The 26,021-nt window shown below is 38.7% G+C and overlaps 1 protein-coding gene across 2 annotated transcripts in view; it reads right to left on the reverse strand.

Annotated features, from left to right (window-relative positions):
* The window catches only part of kiaa1328 (KIAA1328 ortholog), a 120,282-nt gene that overhangs the window by 58,131 nt on the left and 36,130 nt on the right, over positions 1 to 26,021 (reverse strand). For both annotated transcript variants that reach the window (XM_078409742.1, XM_078409749.1), the window contains 2 exons: positions 9,485 to 10,071; positions 7,321 to 7,422 (listed from right to left, as the gene is read on the reverse strand). In XM_078409742.1, the coding sequence (XP_078265868.1) occupies positions 7,321 to 7,422; positions 9,485 to 10,071 (689 nt within the window). The remainder of the gene's footprint in view (positions 1 to 7,320; positions 7,423 to 9,484; positions 10,072 to 26,021) is intronic.

A 26,021-nucleotide genomic window follows, 5' to 3' on the forward strand; every position in this document is an offset into this window, starting at 1 on the left:
GACCCGTTTATTCCTACTCTTTGCTTCCTCTCTGCCAACCAATTCTCTATCCATGTCAATACCCTACCCCCAATACCATGTGCTCTAATTTTGCTCACCAACCTCCAGTGTGGGACCTTATCAAAGGCTTTCTGAAAGTCTAGATACACTGGCTCTCCTTCATCCATTTTACTTGTCACATCCTCAAAATATTCCAGAAGATTAGTCAAGCAGGATTTCCCCTTCGTAAATCCATGCTGACTCGGACCAATCCTTTTACTGCTATCCAAATACGCCGTTATTACCTCTTTAATAATTGACTCCAGCATCTTCCCCACCACCGATGTCAGGCTAACTGGTCTATAATTCCCCGTTTTCTCTCTCGCTCCTTTCTTAAAAAGTGGGATAACATTAGCTACCCCCCAATCCACAGGAACTGATCCTGAATCTATTGAACATTGGAAAATGATCACCAATGCATCCACGATTTCTAGAGCCACTTCCTTGAGTACCTTGGGATACAGACCATCAGGCCTTGGCGATTTATCAGCCTTCAATCCCATCAATCTACCCAATATAATTTCTTGCCTAATGCAAATTTCTTTCAGTTCCTCTGTCTCCCTAGATCCTCTGTCCTCTAGTACATCTGGGAGATTGTTTGTCTTCCTTAGTGAAGACAGATCCGAAGTACCTGGTCAACTCTTCTGCCATTTCCTTGTTACCCATTATAATTTCACCCGTTTCTGCCTTCAAGGGACCCACATTTGTCTTTACTAATTTTTTTCTCTTAACATACCTAAAGAAGCTTTTAATTTAGGTGAAACGGCTCACACTTGCTGTTGCTGGCCATGACTGTGGCAAGCATGTCATCGTGGAAGTCTCAGGATTCGAATGTACTTTTCAAGACATCCATAGGTGGATAGGACGTCCCATAAGAGTTCCCTTGATACCGAGTCAATAACACAATTGTATGTGTTATTGCATTTTTATTGATTATTCTTATTCGTCTTATTTTTGAACTGCGGGTAATTTTTCATTTCACTGCACATTTATGTGTATGTGACAAATAAATGACTATTGACTATTGATGGTGGACCCATCTTTGCTTTTGAGAGGGGCCTGACCATGAGTGGATGGGCCATTACGTTACTAACATTAAGCAAAATATTATGCAGCTTATGTCTTGCAATTTAATAGCACTCCACAAGGTGTTGCTATTCAACTCACCAGAAGCAGTGCTTTACAGGAAAAATGTGAACGAATATTAAAGTATTGCATTTTCATTAAACAAACTATCATAAAAAATATAAATTCATCATTCTACAACATGACAATAATTTTTGATAAAGACTGAATGCTCTAATATTCAGGCTTACAGCAGAGCATATCATATTTTAAAGATGATTAACTCAAAAAAGACATTAAGGAGGAGATTAATCAATATTCATGAAAATTTAATTTGGGAAAATAAGTGTTATAGCATAGCAGCAAAATTGTGAATATTTTATGCATTTACATTTTCTGTATTAAAAATAATACAAAAGTTACCAACCAAGCACAGTCAATGGAGCATCGTACATCCATATGGAAAATTTGACCTTTCAAATTTGTTTAATATCATTTTTAAAGTTGTCATGAAAACATAAAAATGACTATTGCACCAGTTGTGGTAAATTACAAGCATTACTTCACTCCTGAAAGAGAGTTCCATAATCTACTGATGCTATTATCCCTTGTGAATTACTAGTCTTTTCACTCATGTAATGTCCCCTTAATCTCCCCGGAAGTGAATGCATTTCTATCATTATAATACTGGAATAAAGACTGTACATCACATGAGTTGTTAGTTTATTAGTGCACATTTATCTACTGAAAGCCTAATTTTCTTTTACAACTAAATTAACCAAATTCACTCATACAGCACAATTAAATCTTAGCAGAATAAATCTGTTTTCATATCAGATTTACAAAGTTGAAGTTAAAAGTACCATAGTTGATTATTCTGGAGTCTGGATTGGTTTTAAAGCACAGATAATTTATTAAAGTGATTATGTGGTTACAATAGCATTATTCTAAATATTTTTTTACTCCTGCAAGATGTCATATTAACCATCTGTGAATTTCTACAGTGGGACACAAGGGATCTGCAACTGTGTTACATATATTTAAATATAGTGAGCCCAATAAATTAAAAAATACATTTTCTTGAGAAACGTGTGACAACTGTCCATCTGATGGAAAAGGTATATAATATAATGGATTATTAGTATCTGGTAGAAATTTAATATTTTTTAAACAATGTGCATACAGTGCCAGCTTTTAATAAACTATTCTGTATTTTACGCAGAAATTATATGGAGGATGCCCACACAAGCATCTGTAGATGCACAAGATCCCAACATTATATACGGAGATATCAGGATTTTGCCAACTGCATGACACTATTGGACTCTACAAGATCTAAGCTACAGGATCAAGCCAAGCTCTCACAATTTCTTAGCATTCACCTGGAGAAACATACTCAATCAATTCATGCCAGGTTAGACCTGACAGGGGCAAAACGACTCTATTCACTTTAATCTGTTACGTCCATGACAATGTAGTTTTTTGAAAAATTGTGTTCATTTAGACATTTTAAAAAGTTAAAAATGACTAAAATTAAGACATTTTATAACCTTTTAGATTTATATTTCTAAATCAGAGGGGGTGAGATTGGAGTGGGTAAGGGGAGTAGGAAAGTCAAGTCTTTGGATGACATGCAGGAAGTGGAAATAAATAGGCCCAGAAGAGGTAGAAGGCTGGCCGTGGGAGTCCATGAGGAGCGGGAATGCTAGAGACAGTGTAGTCATTAGGAGGCGAGGACTCTTTGCGAGTGAAAAAAGTCTGAAGTTGGAGGCGACAGAAAAAGGCTCGTTGAGATATAGGCATTGGGGTACAAAAGGCCTCTGCTGAGGATTGACTGTTCGTCATAGACAATAGACAATAGGTGCAGGAGGAGGCCATTCGGCCCTTCGAGCCAGCATCGCCATTCAATGTGATTATGGCTGATCATTCTCAATCAGTACCCCGTTCCTGCCTTCTCCCTATACCCCCTGACTCCGCTATCCTTAATAGCTCTATCTAGCTCTCTCTTGAATGCATTCAGAGAATTGGCCTGAAAATTGTGGAATACATGTCTTCTAATTTTGAAAGCATTACAGGTATATTGTTTTGTACAGTATATATGACCTATATATGTCGAAGTTTATCAAGTGAAATTTTTATACGTTATGGTGACAATGTTTGTTTAGGGTCAGAGATCAAATATGACTGGTCACGTGTGTGACCCCACAGCACGTATGATCGCAAATAAATATTTTTCACTATTCCAAAGTGACTGTCTTTCATCATGACATATCAAAACAATAGACAATTCCTCATGTAGCATTTCATGTTCCTAGGCATAAATATCACCATCAATTTGTCCCAGCTGAAACTACGACCAAGAATGCGTCTATTTCATCAGAAGAGTAAGGAAAGAGTAAGGATGTTCAACATGTTTCCAATGACTCTTACCAACTTCCACAGATTCACTGTTGAAAGAATCCCATTGGGATGCATCAGAGCTTGGCTTCACAATATCTGCCCTTAACTTCTGCCCAAGTCCGCAAGAGATTGCAGAAAATTGTGGATATAACCTAGTCCATCAAACAGCCTCCTGCCATTCCCCTATTGAATCCATCTACACTTCACACTGGCAAACAGCCAACAGTCATAAATCACTTTTCAACCCAATCATTACCTCTTCCCCCTGTCCTGTCAAGTAGAAAATGCAAAAGCTCAAACGCACATACGACCAGAATGAGGAAAACATTCTTCTGACCACTGAATGCTCCTCCCAAAAGCTAGGGTGTAGTCCCAATCCTCCAACCTACCTAATTGCAGAGCTTGCACTTTTCTTTCATCTGGATTTTGTCTGTAACTGTAGCCATATAATGCTATACCACTATATTCTGCACTCTGGTAAGTTACCTTGGATGCTGCAACCTTTCTCACTTCCCTTAAAAATAGTACAAAGTTATCTCAAATATCCTTCCATGTTCCTCACCGGAAATATGTTATCCTGCCTAATCCTTCGACATCCTACACGTAACTTGGCTGAAATCAGACTATTAATCCAGATCATTTTTTTTTTTATCAGCATGGTGAAACTATAAGTTACCTCCTTTAATCTTGCTAAAATTCAAATTTTGTATCCTGCTCTTTGATTTCACCTTTGAGCGGCACAGTGGCGCAGTGGGTAGAGTTGCTGCCTTACAGGGCCGGAGACCCAGCTTCAATCCTGACTACGGGTCATAAGTCATAACTGATAGTAGAATTAGGCCATTCGGCCCATCATGTCTACTCCGTCATTCAATCATGGCTGATCTATCTCTCCCTCCTAACCCCATTCTCCTGCCTTTTCCCTATAACCTCTGACACCTGTACTAATCAAGAATCTATCTATCTCTGCCTTAGAATTATCCACTGATTTGGTCTCCACACCCTTCTGTGGCAAAGAATTCCACAGATTCACCACCCTCTAACTAAATAAATTTCTCCTCATCTCCTTCCTAAAAAGAACGTCCTTTAATTCTGAGGCTATGACCTCTAGTCCTAGACTCTCCCATTAGTGGAAACATCCACTCCACATCAAATCTATCCAAGCCTTTCATTATTCTGTATGTTTCAATGAGGTCCCCCCTCATTCTTCTAAATTCCAGCGAGTACAGGCCCAGCCGACAAACGCTCATCATAGGTTAGCCTACTCATTCCTGGGATCATCAACCTCCTCTGGTTCCTCTCCAGAGCCAGCACATCCTTCCTCAGATATGTTGCCCAAAATTGCTCACAATATTCCAAATGCGGCCTTACAGCACCTTATAGAGAGCCTCAGCATTACATCCCTGTTTTTGTAAACAAGCCCTCTTGAAATAAATGCGGGCATTGAGTTTGCTTTCTTTACTACCGGTTCGACTTACAGATTAACCTTTTGGCACTCCCTGGTCCCTTTGCACCTCAGATTTCTGGATTCTCTCCCCATTTAGAAAAATAGTCTTTGCCTTTATTCCTACTACCAAAATGTTGTCTGTACGGAGTTTGTATGTTCTCCTTGTGACCTGCTTGGGTTTTCTCCGAGATCTTGTTTCCTCCCACACTCCAAAGATGTACAGTTTTGTTGGTTCATTGCCTTGGTATAAATGTAAATTGTCCCTTGTGTGTGTGGGATAGTGCGAGTGTGCGGGGATCGCTGTTCGGCGCGGACTCAGTGGCTGAAAGGCCTGTTTCCGTGCTGTATCTCTAAACTAAACTAAACTCATCAACTCCAATATGTTAAGTTGGTGATATGCATAATGGCCCTTGGCCTTTCACTTTGAATTTCTCAAATGTAAAAAAAACATCAGTATAATTACTTAAGCTTTCAATGTTTAATGGAGTCATGTAGCCAGGCAAAGGGGAAAAATATTATTGTGCCTTTAGAGTACCATTTCAGAGTACATACTTAAAGACAAAATAACTTCTTATCCCATTCACTCTTCCACACCAGGGAAATAAAATTGCATTAGGTGTTACATAGAATGTACAAACAAATTAAGATAAATCACCTTCAACTTCAATCTCCAAAAGCTGAAGACATGATGTGATGTTCAAATGAGGCATCTTGACATGAATTATTCAAATATACATTCAGCTTAATAGAAAATGTTTAAAGGATTATTCTATATACATGCCGGCAAAATTGGATATTTTTAAAAAATGTAAATGATTAAGTTTTAATGTAGACCAATACAAAGAATCTCTAGAATTGAATTATTTAATATTGATTATCACTTATTAAATAGGTTTAACCTGCTCACTTTCTAAAAATGTAGCAGAAAATTGTTGCCATAGATCTTGCAGAATTAAATTATTTAAAGCCACACTCAGTTTAATTTGAATATTTCTTTAGGGAAAAGTGGTTAAACACCTTTAATGCATTCTAATTATTTCAAATTTGCATGTTAATTAAGGTTGATCATTAAGCAACAAAAGGAAAGGTGGTCTCTCTAGAATTTTACCTCTCATCAAAATTTGTCTAGCTTAACTTTGGCAGACCTAAATTATTCTACATCACTAGACAACAATTTAACTGAAATTAAGAGACTTAAGCAGATTCTTAACATTGGGTACAAAAAAAATGATTGTTAAATGTCACCGTAGGGATCTATAATAGATGCACCATTAGCAGAGTTCTAATAGTGGTAAACCTAATTAAAACTTATAATTTACGCAGTGTATCATTGGTTTCTGGATATTTAAAGACTTGAAAGGCATCTTCGAGCTGAAGTACAGGATCAAGGAAGGAGATTCCAAAGGCATGGACATTATGATATCAAACTTAAAGAATCCAGACTGCCTTTTGATTCCTGAATATATTTCTCTGTCTGTCTGAAACAAACACAAGATTTCTTGTGCCACTCAATTCAACATTCCAAAACTATTCTTCTGAAACATTAACTTAACTGCTTTCTTCACAAATGCTGCCCAACTAGATGAGTGTTTCCAATTATGTTTCATAAGGAACTCGCTGATTACAACTGATACTACAGCTCGCAGCCAGTTGCTGCAATAGCAACTAATCTGCAGCCAAAATCGCTCATTGCTCTGATGCATTCCTCTGGTGGATACCAGGTAATTAATATTCTCAGGGAAGAGATAGATTCAATATAGTTCAATTTTTTCATTGCTTGCAGTGTTCCCATATTCCTAGGTGATCCAACTTTAATTTTAAGAATATACATGTTGATCAAGGTTTCGCACAAGAGAAAATTCTCTAACGTCTCAAGTTATCCCACTGTTTTTAATGCCCGAATCATTTGGTACATTAAACACTTGTTCAAACAGGTACATTTTAAGAAAGATCTTAAAAGTGAATTTTAGGTAGGAAATTGTACAGAATGTACTGAGGTGGATAAAGACCTAATTACCAATGCCGGCAGAAAGATATGGATACAGATGAAAAAATTCCCAGAGTCATGACAATAGAAGTTTTCTTGCTGCCCTCCTACCCCTCCCCTGCACACTCCACAAACGTATGGCTCTGTGAGCAAAGCAGAAAAATTGCATCGTTTATTGCAGGCTGTATAAAGTATCTGTATAAAGGGCATACAGATAGTCATTTTGTGATGTTGTAAGCCCTGTGTCTATGGACAATCACCATCAATGGCTCAGAAGATTAAATAAAAATGATATTAAATATTTGAAAAGCAAAGTCCATCACATCCATATATTTGGCATAAACTATACAATGAGTAGAAAAAAAGTTGAACTACATTTTCTAACCTCTCAGTGGATCCAGCCAAATTTGGTAAAGAAATTCTTGCTTTGTTTGTTGGAACCTCGCCATATGTCATGTCTTCTGTTTCCGATAGGTGATGCTTGGATCTATGAAAACATATTGAACATTTCTTCAGTTTGTTGATAATATTACACCCATTTTCTTTCTGATCCCAAATCACAAATAGAAACCAACCACCTTTCCATTGACTCCATCTTCACTTCAAGCTGCTTCACTTCACTTCAAGGTTGCTTAGCATAATGAAGGACTAGTCTCAACTCCCTCTTCTCCCCTCTCCCATCAGGCAAGAGGTACAGAAGTTTGAAAATGCATTCATCCAGATTCAGGGACAGTTTCTTCCCATCTGTAATCAAGCAACTGAACCATCCTCTCACCGTTAGACTGAGGACCTGATCTCCTACCTGCCTCATTGGAGACCTTTGAACTATCTTTAATTGAACTTTATTTTACACGAAACATTGCACCCTTTATCCTTTATAAGTACACTGTGGACGGCTTGATTGCAATCAGGTATAGTCTTTTCTTTGACTGGATAGCATACAAAAAAATATTTTTCACAGTGACAATAATAAATTAAACAAAATTCACCTCATGCCTCAGAACATGAACTGGTAATTGTAATTAGAAAAAAAATTAATCAAGTTATGATTTGTTTACTTTAAAATAGTTTTTAAAAGTTTAGCTCTTTCAATTAGGTCATTCAGAATATCCAATAGACAATAGGTGCAGGAGTAGGCCATTCAGCCCTTCGAGCCAGCACCGCCATTCAATGCGATCATGGCTGATCACTCTCAATCAGTACCCCGTTCCTGCCTTCTCCCCATACCCCCTCACTCCGCTATCCTTAAGAGCTCTATCCAGCTCTCTCTTGAAAGCATCCAACGAACTGGCCTCCACTGCCTTCTGAGGCAGAGAATTCCACACCTTCACCACTCTCTGACTGAAAAAGTTCTTCCTCATCTCCGTTCTAAATGGCCTACCCCTTATTCTTAAACTGTGGCCCCTTGTTCTGGACTCCCCCAACATTTCCACATCTAGTTGCCTCAGCTGCAAAGAGGTGTCAAATTATCAGACCCTAGCAGGGATAACCAATAAACCATTGGCCATGGTTTATTATAAGAAACAAAAAAAAGCTGTATAAACAGCACTTTATGTCTTTAAAAAAAACCCTGTTATGTTTGGACCAAGCAAGCAAAAATATGTTTGCTACTTCTTTACTGCTGCAAGCCCAGGTCATTTTATCTTTTGGAACAAAGTAGACAATTTTAGTGGCTACAATCACTATTTGCACTCCATTTCCATGCTCCTTTAAAAAAAAACACGTAGAAATGAGCCACTGGTACCTTAGTCAGATTGATAATTATTATCCATTGTAGTTTGTGAGAAGACTATCAATATAACAAACTATTTGATCATTAGGTATTTCAGACACTTGAGTTGCGTCATAGTGCAGAGGGCACTACAAAATGCACTATTCCCACCTTTAACAAAATAAGATTTAAAAAATAAAATTCAGAACAGAACCCACAAAATGGTGCACTAAAATACAACTAGGCCAATATTGTGAATAGAATCATAGAAAAATAGGTGCAGGAGTAGGGCATTCGGCCCTTTGAGCCAGCACCGCCATTCAATATGATCATGGCTGATCATCTAAAATCAGTACCCCGTTCCTGCTTTTTCCCCATACTAGATTTAACAACATTTACAGACCTAGATGAACTATGTCATCAATCTGATCTGAATATTAACTGCAACACTAGTGCTATTAATATGCACATACATTGTTACCACACAACTGCCATAGAAATTTGCTTTTACTGTCAATTACTGATAATTATTTCTTAATGTTGTTAAAATCCCAACTGAATTGCAGCTGCTCTAAACATAATAACATTCAGAATACCATGCAGGTGAGAAATCTAAAAAACTGAGCTCAATTAAACCGAAACATTGAACAAGTTGCCACCACATGGGATCTATTTTCCTCAAACTCATTAAAGCTGTTCCAGGACAGGGTTTCAAAACCATTGCCAATAGATAACAATGTCAGCTTTAATTAATATTTTTTTGCCAATCTAATAAAGGCTAATTTTAAATGGTAAATTACCTCCATTAGGATAGTTCAATGCTCAATCGAGTTCTTACCTGCTATAATCCAACACGGACTCTTGTAACTGCTGTTGCTTTAAAAGGAGCAGAGACTCCTGTTGAGCAAGCAATTTCTGCAGTGTTTCTTTCTGCAGCTCCAGCTCCTTTTTCTGACACAGTAGCTGCTGCTTTGACACTTCCTGTCCATACAAAATTTCTCCTGTCATCATTCCTATTCGACCTTTTACTGCTGCATCGCAAAGAGTTCCCGAGATGGCGTCTTGTGCCATTAACGGTCTGAAATTCCTGTTGTTCTGTCCAGTATCAAAAGTAAAACTGGATGGACCAGCTTGCGCATCTTTCATGTTGTAATGCCTTACTACAATTGGCTCTCCATGTGTTGAAGTTTCAGTCTTTATCATGCAACCATTCTGGACTGGAAGGCTGCCCGAAGGGTGAACTCGATTGGGAACATTGTGGTTTGGGAAATAATGGCCTAGGTCACATCGAGGGTGAGATGCTAGAGATGGACCAACATGCACATGCTTAGATTTATCAACAGCATTTAATGTACAAGGAGGTACAATTCCCAGGTGGGGGCCATCTGAGATTGAGGCATCTGGAGGGCTCTTCTCGGCGATTACCTGAAAGAAAATACATTTCAAACCATTTAGAATATTTATGAATCCACTAAAACATTAACTGGTGACATTATTGAAGATGCATTTCTAATTCAAATTATCCATAATATATTTGATTTGAGCAATATACTTTCATAGTTAGCAAATGAAATAGAAATAGAAAATGCTGGACATTTGCAGTAAGTCGGCAATATCTCCGGAGACAAAAGCAGAGGGTGCACTTTAATAAGGGCAAAAAAATGAGATTGCTTGCAACGGATATATAAGAATTCTCGGTGCTTCCAGAAGCCAGTTCCAAACAACCTTCTTGCAGATTTTAGTAAAATTAGGACCAGGGTCAAACGAGCATATTAACAATGATAAAATACATTTTATTTTTGCACTTTAGTTACGTCAGCCTAGTAAAAAGGCAGCAGCTGAAGCAAGGTGAGTACATCTCAAGGAGAAACTGAGTGCTGTCACATCATTCCTATTAGTCATAGAGTCATAGAGTCTTACAATGTGAAAACAGGCCCTTCAGCCCAACTTGCCCACACCAGCTAACATGCCCCATCTACACTAGTCCCACCTGCCTGCATTTGGCTCATATCCCTCTAAACCTGTCCTATCCAAATGTCTAACTGTCTAAATGTTTCTTAAATGTTGTGATAGGACCCGTCTCATCTACCTACTCAGGCAACTCGTTCCATACACCTACCACCGTTTGCGTGAAAAAGTTACCCCTCAGGTTCCTATTAAATCTTTCCCCCCTCACCTTTAATCTATGTCCTCTAGTTCTCGATTCCCCTACTCTAGGCAAGAAACTCAGCCGATCTATTCCTCTCATGATTTTGTATACCTCTATAAGATCACCCCTAATCCTCCTGCGTTTCAAGGAATAGAGTCTTGGCCTGTTCAACCTCCCTATAGCTTAGGCCCTCGAGTCCTGGTAATATCCTCGTAAATTGTCTCTGTACCCTTTCCAGTCTAGTGGAACAGGAGCTCTTCTACAGAGCAGTGTCACCATTAGACCATTCATTCAACCTCCCTCCATACAAAAGCCCCCCCCCCCCCAAAGATCCCTGGAGTTAGAGCAAAAGACAAAGTACTGGGGGGTCTCAGCAAGTCAGGCACTCGTGGAGGGAATGGACAGACGTTTCTGGTCAGGCCCCTTCTTCATCCATCCATTCCATCCACAGATACTGCCTGACCCACTGAGTTCCTTTGGCACTTTGTATTTCACTCGAGATTCCAGCAAGGGTCTCTGCTTATTCCTATGCCACAGGATCCTCAACCTCCTCATCGGCAGACCACAATCAGTACAAATTGGCTGCAACAGTTCCTCCTTGATAACCATCAGTACAGGAACACCACAGGGATGCATGCTCAGTCCCCTGCTCTACTCATCTAAACCCATGACAATGTAGCTAGACATAGTTCCAATGCCTTCTTTAAATTCGCTGACGGTAGCACCATTTATGGATGAATAATGGGTAAAGATGAGTCAGAGAATGGGGGTAAGAGCGAAAGTCTGACTGAATGGTGCCAGAACAACAATGTTGCCCTCTACATGGGCAGGACCAGGGGGGCGATGTTGAATTTACAAGGGGAAAGTCCAGGATCCATTAACCTGTCTTCATCATGGTGGAGAGAATCAACAACTGAAGATGAGTCCTGGCCCCAGCACATTGATGCAATCATAAAGAAAGCCCATCAATGCCTCTACGTCCTGAGATTTACTGTGTCAGCAAATACTTTCTTTTCAGGTGTATGGTAGAGAGCATATGGTAGAGAACTGGTTGCATCATGGCCTGAGTTGGCAACCCAAACATGCAGGAATGAAGGAGATTACACAGTGGCAGGCACTTCCCAGCCCATCACAGTGGTTGACCTCCCCACCATCAAAGGGATCTTTGGAGATGCTACCTCAAAAGGCAGCCAGTATTATCAAAGACCCACACCACCCTGGCCACGCTCTCACTTCACTCCTACCATTGGGACGACAGTATGGGAATCAAAAAATGTGAACACCAGAATCAGTAACAGCTTCTTCCCAACTACTATACACTTCACAACACTAAACTCAGCTATGAACTATCTCTGGTTGCACTTACGACTTTAGGGATTATGTACTAGTATTGGAGTTATTAATTTTTTTATTATATATTATCTATATACTATGTTTATAAGCCTGTTACGCTTCTGTAAGTAAGAATGTAATTGTTCTATGGTTGGTACAAATGACAATTAAACACTCTTGACTTGACTCTTGAGCATCTGCAGTTTCTTGCGTCTCCCTTGAGTTAGTGCCTGGACTAATCCCTAATCCTGCAGTGGAGAAACAGAGCTGTTTGATTCTGCATCCTCTGTCCAAATGCTGCACAGTCCTAGAAGCCAATCAAGCTGACTTCCAAATAGGAAATCATTCCATGATCAAAGAGTCATGCAAATGACTTAAAACTTCAAAGTATGTGTTAAAAACCACACTTCCATATTTCTTGTTCAAAGCTCCCCAATGCTCTCTACCAATCGCCATCTCTGCAACGTATTTCAGAAAATATTCTGACCTATGCTTGATAACCTTTGCAGCTAGATGACCTTACATTTAAACACCAATCAACAGGCATTCAGGGTTGTGAATCCAAAATAGAAAAGTTACTTTAAAAATGGTTGCCTAATCATGGAACCCCTTGTTTCCAAATACAAAATTATTATGTTTTTAACCTGGTGAAAATTCCTCACATAGAGTAGACATCATTAGAACAAATATACAGGCAACTTTATTCTACCCTCATCATTTTATAGAATTAATTGAACGACAAGTTTTTCTTCTGCTTGATTTTATTTCAAGATATTCTCTTAAACATTACCTATACTATTTCCATCTACAGTTTTGCTTATGACCTAATCCAAACTTCCTGGAAATGCCACCTTCAATGATTTGGATTCACTTTTACATGCATCTGATTTGCAATTCTCCTTGAGAGTACAACTGAAAACCGGAACCCATCAGTGAAAATGAAAAATGTGCATCCTACCACTCAATGGCAGAGTGTATTAATATACCACACATTCCTGTTACACAGCAGGTCAAACAGCAGTAAACTTGAGACTTCATTTACATAAACTAGTCTCAGAAGTGACAAATCATTTCACTATCCAGCATGATGTCTGATCAATTTGCTGAAGTAGTGCAGCATGTCTTAACAAGAAGGATAATGGAAATTCAGAGCAGCATATCAAAGTGTTAAGCACTACAAGTCGATTTGTTACAAGACATAAAAACAGAAACATTTATTTTTCATTTGTAAACTAATAAATGTTGGTATATAACCCCAGGGGGAAACAGTCTGCATTTGGGATTTAGGAATCCATCATGAAAGTAACAATAACTTTTGGAATGTGCACAAGTGATTAAACATAGAAATCAAGAAGATTTTATCAATGTTCCCTGTTACTCCATGGGTTTCATGGTTCTGCAATCTTTACCAATGTCATCTTTGTAAGTCAGTGAAGTGACCAGAATTCAGGATTTACAAGCTATTCATGCTCTATTATAAATAAATGAAATCGATATCTTCTATTGCACAAAATGCAAATTTGTATAAAATCTTTATCACTGTTTAACAAGCTCTCTAGTCCTTTCAGTAGCAAAAAGATTGTGCTTGTTTTCACTGTTCATTTTTCACCCTAACTTTGTATATATCATTAGTCTTAGCACTAAAATATTTAAAAAAATTAAAAAACAACTTTGTATCAAAGAATGGGAAAAGTTCTGATAAAAGGCTATCAAAACATTAACTTTTTCTCTCACCATAAATGGTGCCCGACCTGCTCATTAATTCCAGCAATATTCTATTTTTATCGTTAGATTCCAAGTAAAGGCCACAATTACATGCTGTTCTCAGGAACCTCAGAATTCAGAGAGGTGCAATCAAATAATGCAACAAGAATCCACAGGTATGAAACATGCTTTTTCTTTATGCCAGAGTCACAGGCACTTTAGCCCAACTCTCTGTCAATCAAGATGCGCTATATAAGAGAGTCCCATTTGTTTTTGGTATTTAAAGGATTGGGATTGTGGAATGCTGCTCCTGCAGGATGTTAGGGAGATTTCCAGTGTCCCAGAGGGTTACACCCACAGGAGCAGCAAGGGTGTGAAAGTGCCACAGACAGGAGTTATATATATTGAGGTAATCATGTCTAAATTACAGGCAGAGAGTAGATGGGGGACCAGCAAGAAAAGAATGGAGGCAGAAATGCAGGAAAACCCTGTGGCTATTCCCCTCCAAAACAGGTTTAGTTTAGAGATACAGCGCGGAAACAGGTCCTTCGGCCAACTGAGTTCACACCGACCACCTCGTACATTAACACTCTATCCTACTTCACACTCGGAACCATTTACAACCTTTACCAAAGCCAATTAACCTACAAACCTGTACGTCTTTGGTATGTACTCCAGAACCAGGGGACACCGTTTAAGAATAAAGGGTAGGCCATTTAGAACGGAGATGAGGTAAAACTTTTTCAGTCAGAATTGTAAATCTGTGGAATTTGCCTCAGAAGGTAGTGGAGGCCAGTTCTCTGAGTGCTTTCAAGAGAGAGCTAGATAGAGCTCTTAAGGATGGCGGAGTCAGGGGGTATGGGGAGAAGGCAGGAACGGGGTACTAATTGAGAATTCACATTGAATGGTGGTGCTGGCTCGAAGGGCCAAATGGCCTACTCCTGCACCTATTGTCTATTTTGTGAGAGGAAACCAAAGCACCCGGGGAAAACTCATACGGTCATTTCAAAACTATACAGGGAAAAACCACAGCAGCAAACCATTTCTCTAGTGTAAGTAAAATCAGGACATGGTCCATTTTAAAAAGGCAAAGAACAGCAACATCTCCCAATAACAGAAGGGTAATTTCTGCAGAAAAGTCAGGGAGTGCAGGATAGCTGTATAGGATCCAATTATGTTCTCAACTGCACGAATAGCTTAGTTGTGCTGCAAAAAAGCCATCTTCTCAATATAACCCAATCTTTTTACTGATGGCATTGATTGACCATCCCATTCTTCCCAAATAATTGGTTATTTTAAATACAGCGTTATTTTCTAGTGACAGGCTTATAACTGAGAAAAATGCTTTACACCTTCCATTAGCTTAATCATTAACCCTTCTAGAAATTAATTATAGGAGCCCTACGTAGGGTAAATAAAATTAGCTTGCACTAACTGTAACTTTAATTGATAGTTTTAGTACAGTTCTATGCACTCTGTGAGAACATCTTTTTAGATCCAAGGTGAAGAATTTTGTTTAAATACTGCAGATAGTAAATCTTGGAGTTCTCTACCTTATGAGTGTAAATAATCATTAAGTATAGATGATTGGAAACCCAAGGCATCAGGTAATACAGTGACCATGGGAGAAAGTCGTCGAGGCACAGGATTAGCCATCATTTCATGAATTGCTGGTTAAGCTCAAAAGGTTATATGGGCTACTTTTTCTGATGGTCACGGCTTGCATCAGCTTTCACATCATATGCAGTGAAAGGCCACAACTTTGAAACATTGCCCGCCTGCACTAAACGTTTTTGAACCAAATCTTGCATTGTTTCAATCGGATTGTTTTAATCAAAGATGAAGATTAACTTCAGCCAAAACAGTCTTAAAAAATAGTTAGTACCAAAAGTTTTGCAGTTGATTTTGCATCTCTTTACACTTTATTTATGCCACGTACATGCATATTATGCAGTTACTCAGTTGGAACAACTGCTCCTAGATGGCCCAATCTAGAGTATAAATAAATCAGAGCTTCATAGTAGGCACTCATTAGCTTCTTTATTGATTCCAGCTACGAATCAACTAAGTATTAAGGGATTATATCCACATTCATCAATTTAACATTATGATGGTGCCTTTTTCCATTGCTTTATTATTCAACGTGATTCACTAATTTTTACGATCATAAAAACTGCATAATACTGTCAAACAAATGTAAATTCTAAGCAATATAAAGGTTTACACTGATGCACACAATAAATTTAGTGGAAAATTAATGTTTGATCAAAACAAAAGAACAAATCGCACTTCATTAACTTTGGCCAATGCATAAACATTAAGCATTACTGTTGACAGTTTATATTCCAACACGCTATTTTTTTCTGAAGTTATAAATAGTACAAATATGCCATCAAGCTACATACGCTGGGACTCAAGGAGTTAAATTTTGACAAAGGGTTGCCTAAATTTATTTGTATTCCCCAATTCCCCCATAAATGTTGTGCGATGTTTGATCCTGATGGGAAAAGCATGACAAGTGTATGAGGGATAATAACGCTAGGGTTCAGTGGTAATAATAAAGGGGAAAATGATAGAGAATCTGCGCCGCCATTCCTAATGAGAACATCACAATTTTCCTACTCTGCAGTCTCGTACTGGCCTCAATCCAGATGGTATTAGTCATGCTGCAAATCTTTCTTCATCGTTGCTGAGAAACCCATCCAAGCACCAGTCATCCTGAAACAAAAAGTTTCTATTTACATCTACTGACTTGTTTTATGAGTACTTGCATTCCAGATTCGAACACCAGTTGAATTCACACTGCCAACTGCTAAAGATTTCCATCAACTATCCACCATCAAAATGTATCTCTTCTTTATTTTAAAATAGTCTAGTCCTATTAGTGGGAAGCCAATCCTTCCAACTGACAACTGCTTAAATGGAACACAATTAGCACTGCCAGCGTGACAAATACACTTCACTTAGATCTGACCATGTTACTGGCACAAGCCCGCTGCCATTCACATCAAGCAAATGGTGTGGATTGCTGCCTGCCCAATTTTCACAGCAATTTGAAACCAATGTCTGGAAAACATAATTACAAATCAATTTTGGTAAATAAATTATGCATTCAATATAAAATTGATCTGGGCAAGAGCTTGCTGCTTTTGCACATCTTAAGGAACGGAACAATTTATACTCAAGGGTCTTTGAGGTTAAAACTTATTTTGTTCATAATGCCTGGATCTAAAATGATACGGGAATCAAAGTTATTCAATTATTTAGAATTCAACACTAATTGGTGTCTTACAAACTGGAAGCAACTGAAAAACACAAAGCAGCTTGCTGTGAAACATGCATACATAATTTATAAATGGCTCATTCATTCACCCGCTTGCATGTCCACTGCAACATGTTATTATATAATTAATAACCTGTTTTAACACCTGTATGTGCCACAGAATGTGTGAATAAGTAACTTGCCTCAATGATTTTCAGACAACAAAATGCTTTATTACAGGTGTTAATTGCACCAGAGAGGGCATCTCTGCTTAATCTCTGATGTGACTACCTGGCATGCAGACTGCACAGATGGTACCAATGTTCAGGCAGCAGTTCAAACCTTACAACTGTCCATTTGCAATTCACTATTCTTGTACCTGATCATTAGTGCCATAATTATTTCTTACCTTAATTTTAATAGCCTGTTACTTCCAAGTGTGCATCATTTACATGTTTGATCAAATGTTTGTTTGATACTCGTTCCCCTCTCCACCTTTGCCATGCAAGTTTAGAATTATAGATGTGATGTGTGATAAAGGATTTGTTGTCTGAAAATCATTAGTTACATAAACATTCTGTAACACATACAGATGGCAAAACAGATTATCTATCCAGATATTACTAAAACTCTCATCTTGTATATTTGTGTGTTTGTGAATATATTTGTTCTCGAGATACAGCCAAAACAGTACACGATAGCGCAACAATTTTAAGCCCACCTTACTCACCATTGCCCTGCGGTTCAAATGGTTGTTATATTTTTTAAGTTTTTCACTTTTTAAACTTTAAAAATCACCTTTTAAACTTTAATAAATCCCTTTTCCACTTGCACTGCCCGTCAGCCGTGTTCGATGTCACAATGGGAACCCAACGGGTCCGCATGTTCGACGTCACAATGGGAACCCAATGCGTCCGCGCCTGCACAATTGGGGCCCGTTGATCTGATACTTATGTAAGATGGCCGCCAGTTCCACGCGTGTGCAGTTAGGGGAGGGTTGCCACTCGGAGGGGGGCAGGACCCGCCCGAGTTACAGTAGTGGCGGCCATTGGGGGGGGGGGGGGGGGGGAGAGCTCTCCTGCTGCTGGTCGCCCAGGGCCGGGGTGAGTGACTCCCTCTCCCCTTTCCTCTCCTTCTTCGCCCGCCCAAGATCATGAGAGGAATAGATTTGATAAAAGCACAGAGTTTTTTTTAATCCAAAGTAGGGAAATCAAGAACTAGAGTAGGTCTGCAACCAATGGAGTCCCACAAGGAACTCTATTGTTTGTGATACTTGTAAATGACTTGGGTGTAAACACAGACCTGTTGGTTAGTAAATTTGTAGATGATGCCAAGATTGCTGGTGACGCAGATAGCGAGGCAGGCTGTCAAATTATACAGTGGGATATAGATCAACTACAGAAATGGGTGGTGAAATGCAGATGAAGTTTAAACTAAGAGAGATGTTTTACACTTTGGAAAGTCAATTGAAAAGGGAAAATGCAATTAATGGCATGACCGTTAACAGTATTGATGCACGGAGGAATCTTGTGGTCCATGCCCCAACAGCATCAAAAGTGCCAGATGGAAATGGTTGAGAGCTTCAAGTTCCTTCGCATTAATATTACCAACAACGTTGAAGTGACAGCCAACACCTCTGCTTTCTCAGGAGAAAAAATATTTAGCATGCCTCCAGTGGGTGGAGGGAAGGGTGGGGGTAGGGGGGGAGTGGGGGTGGTGGGAGGAGGGGGTGGGATGGAAGGGGAAAAGTGGGGGGCAGGAGAGAGTGGGGGTGGGGAGGAGTGTAGGGGTGGGGGGAAGGGGGAGTGGGGGTGAGGAGAAGGGGAGAATGGGGTGGGGAGGAGGGCAGAGTGGGGTGGGGAGGAGGGCAGAGTGGGGGTGGGAAGAGTAGGGGAGGGGAGGAGGGAAGATTGGGGGTAGGGGGGAGAGTGGAGTGCGGGCAGGGAGTGTGGAGGTGGGGGAAGGGGAGGGAGGTGGGGGGAGTGGGGAATAGGGATGGGGAGGGGGGAATGGGGTTGGAGGTAGGAGGGATGAAATGGGTCAGTGGGGGGAGGAGGGGGGATAAGGGGGATTGAGTGGTGTGGTAGATTGAGGGTGCTACACCAATACAGGAGTGGCCTTGGGTCCAGGGCTCACTCAGTCACACCCTCTCCCCTCCCCTGTTACCCCTCTACGAGGAATGGGCCCAACGAGTCCACTTGGTCTAGTATATTATAAATGACTGGTGTCCCAGCACTGAGCCTTGCGGCACCCCACTGGTTACTGCCTGCCATCCTGAAAAGGACCCATTAATACCTACTCTTTGCTGCCTGTCTGCCAACCAGTTCTCTATCCATGTCAATACCCTAACCCCAATACCATGTGCTCTAATTTTGCACACTGATCTCTTGTGTGGGACCTTGTCAAAGGCTTTTTGAAAGTCCAGATACACCACATCCATTGGCTCTCCCTTATCCAGTCTACTTGTTACATCCTCAAAAAATTCCAGAAAATTAAAGGGCATAGGTTTAAGATGTCACCAGAATTTGTAGAGTTGCCTCATCTCTCCTATAGGCAGTTAAGGGTCTTGACATTAACTGCATATTTCCCCCTTGCATTCAACCTCCCAAAGTGCAACACCTCACACCTGCTCAGATTGAACTTCATCTGTCATTTCTCCGCCTATTTCTGCTACTGATCTATGTCCCGAGGTATACTATGATAACCTTCCTCACAAACCTACTAACCAACTTTTTTACATTTACAGCCAAGTCATTATAGATGTAATTGCATAGATCTCTGAGGCACTTGCACCTCCTCCAACCTCATCTACTGTATCCGCTGTTCCAGGTGTGGACTCCTGTATATTGGTAAAAAACAAGTGCAGGCTCGGCGATCGTTTTGTTGAACACCTCTGCTCAGTACGCCTAAACCTACTTGAACTCCTGGTTGCTCAACACTTTAACTCCCCCTCACATTCCCACACTGACCTTTCTGTCCTGGACCTCCTCTATTTTCAGAGTGAGGCCCAGCGCAAATTGGAGGAACAGCACCTCATATTTTGTTTGGGTAGCTTACACCCCAGAGGTATGAACATTGACTTCTCTAACTTCAAGTAGCCCTTACTTTCCCTCTCTCTTCATCCCCTTCCCAGTTCTCTTACCAGTCTTACTGTCTGACTACTTTATCTCTGTATCACCCACTCCCCTGACATCAGTCTGAAGAAGGGTCTCAACCCGAAACGTCATTCATTCCTTCTCTTCAGAGATGCTGCCTGTCCTGCTGAGTTACTCCAGCATTTTGTGTCTATCTCTGAGGCACTCCACTGATGACAGACCTCCAGCTAGAATAACATCTTTCCACCATAACCTTCTGTCTTTGATAAGTAAGCTAGTTCCGAACCCAAACGACCAAATCACCATGGATCCAATACATCATAATCTTCTAGATCTGCCTTCCATGAGGGATTTTATAAAATGCCTTACAAAAATTCACACAGGTAAAATCCACTGCCCTACCCTCATCGATCACCTTCGTCACCTCCTTAAATTCATAAGACATGACCTGCAGCGAATATAGAGCAAATATCAAGAGGGATGCCAATCTTTTACAAATCAGATGGACAAGGTTAATGCACATTAAATACACATGAAGATCATAAACCAATTGGCGTGGATACAATATTTTTAATTCTTCTGTAAAACTAGCTAGATATTGGAATATGTACTTTCCAGCCTTGATAAGATCAATATGCAGGAAATGCTCCCATCAAAATGCAACGAAGGATGTAGCAATAAAGATTTTAAAAGGCAGATCAATAACTTAAATGTTAATTGAAATAACTTCAAAGCATCAGGAAAAGATTTTACAGAGCTTTCTTCTACAAATAATATTTGCTGGGCTTGACTTCATTTAGAGCCAGGCTGCCACACTTATGCTACGCTCAGAAGTCTGAAACTCAATATATTATTGGATATTCAACTTTGTACTTCAAATTTAATTACTAACAATACCTCTTTTCTGTTAACTCAATCATCCCACATCTTCTCTTCCTTGTATTCTACCATCAGAAATCTAAAACATAACTTTAAAAATTTGAATTTCATTGCTCTCTTTATTCTGCTTATTTCTATGCTGAACTACAAATGATCCACAAACATTATTTTCTTAAGTACATAAACATGCACATTACATTATCAAAACGTAATATTGTCACATCATACGACCAGTCTTTTGAAACCACTGATTGATAAAAATGTCAATTATGTAGTAATTAGCAAGTCTTTTCCCGCTTACACAGAATCTAATCAGAGCATCAAAGCATTGGCCTCAATGAAATCTCTCCCATCATTCTAAAGAGTACATTTTCAAATTTATATCATTTTTAAATCAATTTTTCAATGTTTATGTTCCCCTGACTGAATATCTCCTATCACTAAAACTTTGAACTAACATTGATACTTTCCTCAGGTTATCGCCTAAATGATCGACAGGCCACAAAACTTTTATACTAAAAAAGAATGTTAACATAATTTTCAACATGAAGGTTCTACATACGATTTATGGCACACTATTCAATTTTAGAAGTTTATAATTGATTATGTGCCACATCATCTATTACCTTGGACATCTTTAAAGCTTTTTTAAAGTTTTACCCTGAGCACATCCAAGGTTTCCATCATATTCATAGCTAAGGACATTGACCAAAAACATTTCTTTCCACAGATGATGCCTGAACTACTGGCTAATGCCATCACTTTGTTACTTCAATGGGACAGTGAGCTTACTGATTTCAATGGGAGGAAACAGCAGTGAGGAGAAATGTACAAGAACATTTATTTTTAATTTTAATTATTTATATATATTTTTATTGGGCTCTCATGTTAATGTATTAATGTTAATTATTTTATTTTCCTTTATCCACAGTTTTTTTTGTAATGTTTGTGACTGTCAAACACAAGCACTCAACCATAAGGACAGCCACGACAGCCAGTAAGTCTACAGAAGAGCCTCAGCCACTGCCAGGCCCATTTTGTGGATAGCAGAGAAGCCCTGACACCAGCCAGGAGGCTGCTGTAAGACCAGCTCAGAGGGCAGGCATCCTGTGAGCTTGAGCATTGTGAGGATCCAGCTTAATATGGTTCATTTGTTTAAACCAGCATCTGCAGTTCCTTCCTGCACTTAATACAGTTAATGTTGAATGTCAATGTTAAATAAGGATCTATCTTCAGGAATTATTAAAGCTCATTATATAGGCAGCTGACTTAATTCAATCCAAATTCAAGATGCTTCTCCAATAAAATATTGACCTCAATTTTATAATAGTTTATTCCTACTATAAAAAGATTAAAAACAAAATGAACTTTGAATTGCACAAATCATTGCTCTACTCTACTGAGATCATATCCACAGCTATTTAAGGACCCCATCTCAGTGACAATGTGGATCTTTCATATTTATATTGATTAGGGTTGACAATATAAGAAATGCAATTGATATAATGAAATATGTCATCTTTGTCCACTTGATTAACCGTGACATGGTAAACCAAATTATCATTTATTATTATCTGGATGTAGTTAACGCTACAGAATGCAGAACTAATGTAACAAATTTATTTTACTTTCATTGTAAACCTTATGCACTGTCAAATTAAAGTTCCACATGGGTATCAATTTATGTTACAGTCGTTTGGCTTTCAAATCCAGAACAAGTTTTGTTTCCAATGAAAACTATGAAACTAGTTACCCAATATATCAGAAAAAAAACTTGGATGACTACGTAACATGCAACATTGCTATATATTAAAAATAAAAACAAATTCTGACCACTTACCAAAGGACTAAATAATGAGCAAAGAGATGTTTGATATAATTAATAGATCATCTTAATATAAATCTACTTGCCAAAATCGTAGAGCCAATGCAATAGTCTTATTTTATAATCTCAAAAGAAATCACAATAGATACAGAATAAGGGGAGATTCAGCTTGTGTTTTTTCAACACTATCTATTTTTGAATTTATGATTTTTAATTCTTTCAAATTCTTTTCACCCAGATAATTAAAAAATAATTGTTATAGATGATCTAACTTCCAGATTTGAAATGCTTCTACTTGAAAAAATATATATATTTTAACCTAGATACCCATATACACTGATCCCCTATCTAGCTCACAGGGTAGGGCATTCTGATTGTGAATGCCAAACCCACTCACAGAAATTCTTGGGCATTTAGTTAAGCCACAGACACTCGACTTACAGCTTTCAGAACTGTCAAAGAATATGAATACTTCTGATGTTCATAGAGATACAGAAACATTCAATTAACACTAATAACATTAATTCTTTAAGTGTTAAACATTTTAACAATGAAATTACTTGCAACTTACCTTTCTGCCTCGCAGCCACTTTTCTCCACCAATATTTACTGAACCTACTCCAACCCGACGAGGATGATTTCCCACATCATTATACAAAGTTGTATTTCATTTGGTAACGCTTTCACCTCTAAATAAGAAGACTGAAGGTTCATATCCCACTTTAAAGAGGAGCATAAAAGTCTTGAGTATCTCAAGGCAATAGTGGCAGAGTGCTGGACTGACAAGGTAACAGTTGATACAAAACTAACTCGCTCTCAGAGAAACGTGAAAGATCCAATAGCATTATTTTATGCTCCAATAGTAATTCATTGCCTCAAAACGAATTAGGGTAATGTTATTTTTCATACACATATCCAAAAAACTAATTAGCCAGAAATTAAAAAATGGAAAATGCCAGAAAGAAATTATAAATGCAAGTCCTATAAACCTAACCTATCAAATAATACTTTTTAGAATTCAGGCAAGCTGATTCCTACTTTCCGGCCAAGGGTCCTATCATGCTATCTTCCTTTCTAATTCTAAATATACCAAGGCTTTTTGTAGCATTGTGAATTAATAGACAACTCAACAGCCGTTCTCTACTAATCACACTACAAGTATAATAAATGATCAAACGGATATTAGCTAAAAGAAAATGTTGGCCAAGACTCTCATTTAATTCCTCGCTTCAAGTATTTCCATGGGTTTTTTGCTTTATACCTGAACTAGTCAAATAGTCTAACAATGTCACAGATAATATAGCATTCTCCCAATACCAGACAGAAACCCACAAACTAATTTCACCAAAAGCTGCTTGCTCACAAGTTAGTGTTTCAACGACGTTCGGTGGCGATATTAAAAAAACAAATACTTATTTCTCGAGCACACTTTCATATTGAATCACATAAATTTCAAAAGGCAAGAGTGAAGATGGATTTGCATAATGCAGCATAAATTAAAGTGATTGTATCAATGGCATGTGTTAAAGAATCCACAAATTTGTGATGAATGTTTCATAAGACCAGGAGATGGATATGTTGGAAAACTGGAAATTCATAAAATATAAGGAGACCTATTCAGAAATCACAACCTTTCAGAAATGCTGTTAATTTTACCTTAATGATCCTCCACCACACCAATTGTCACAATACATAATTTTAATGTTACCAAGTTGCTTAAATAGTTCTCGAGTTTTTATAACATTCCAAATAGGTCCATCTTATGGGTGAAAGAAGAATTTGGGGCAGCAATCCAAATTTTTCCTTGGGCAATCTTACCTTGCCCTCTATTCTTATTTTAATATAAAGTCATTGTTTTTAATACTTTTCTTATACAGTTCATTCATTACCTGACACTTGCTTCCACAACTTGGTACAACTACTTTGTTTGATAGATAGGGCAAATGAGGAATACACAGGTATTTTTCCAGTTGGTAGGTAGTGACTAGAGACTAGAAAAATGCCAGAGTTATTACCAAATAATCATTGATTTGGGTGAGTCTCCAAATTTGCAGACTATATAAAGCTGAGAAGGAAATGTGAACTATGAGGCTCCAATACGATTCAAATATATAGGACAGATGGGAAAATGCATGTCAGATGCAGTTTAACATGAGATGTTATTTACAAGAGATCATTCATTATGGTTCTCTCAAGTGAATGACAGAATAACAGAAGGGGAAAGGAACTGCAATGAGCATTCTTGCATTCCAGTCATTGAAAGTAAACATTTGGGTAAAGTGAGTAGTTATGAAGGCAATCTGTATTTTGGCCTTTATTGCAAAAGATAGACACAAAATGCTGGAGTAACTCAGCGGGACAGGCAGCATCACTGGAGAGAAGGAATGGGTGACATCTCGGGTCGAGGCCCTTCTTCAGACCCGAAACGTCACCCATTCCTTCTCTCCCAAGATGCTGCCTGTCCCGCTGAGTTACTCCAGCAGTTTGTGTCCACCTTCGATTTAAACCAACATCTGCAGTTCTTTCCTACACATAGGATAGAAGTAAATATATTCTTAATACGAAAAAGATCAAGAGATATTGGAGATGGCACACTCAGGATACTAAAGTGGATCACGGCCCAAGAACACATTGAATAGTAGAACAAACTGAGTGGGCCAAATGGCCCAATCCTACTCGTATTTTCTGTTTCCATAATGCCAAGCTGTTTCCTATCCTCTGGTCAATTCCCCTTAAATTCTCAATTTCTACAGAGAATCCTCTGTATGCTAAAGCTGAAGTTTTTATTTAATTTAGTGAACCATTTTTAAAAATTCTTATTCTGAAATTTTCTAAAACAGATCTGAATAGCCTGTAAATCTCCTGTTCCACAGCCTTGATGGGATAACTAGCATAATTCAATTCCCCTGCTTTTAAAAATGTGACTGCAAACCTGTATGCATAGCTCTCATATTGTTGCCAAGTTTTATTTATAAATTACTTTTGGATTCAACTGCGGGTATACTGTGCATTGATTGACTATCAATACCTCCCAGGGCCATAACTGCAAATCCAAGGAAGACAAGAGCAGCAAGCACACAGAACACAATAAGGTGTACAAAATCCTGGCTTGAAAATAGCCTCTGTTCC

This window comes from Rhinoraja longicauda, chromosome 1 (assembly GCF_053455715.1).
Source record: "Rhinoraja longicauda isolate Sanriku21f chromosome 1, sRhiLon1.1, whole genome shotgun sequence".
Classification (NCBI taxonomy): Eukaryota; Metazoa; Chordata; class Chondrichthyes; order Rajiformes; family Arhynchobatidae; genus Rhinoraja; species Rhinoraja longicauda.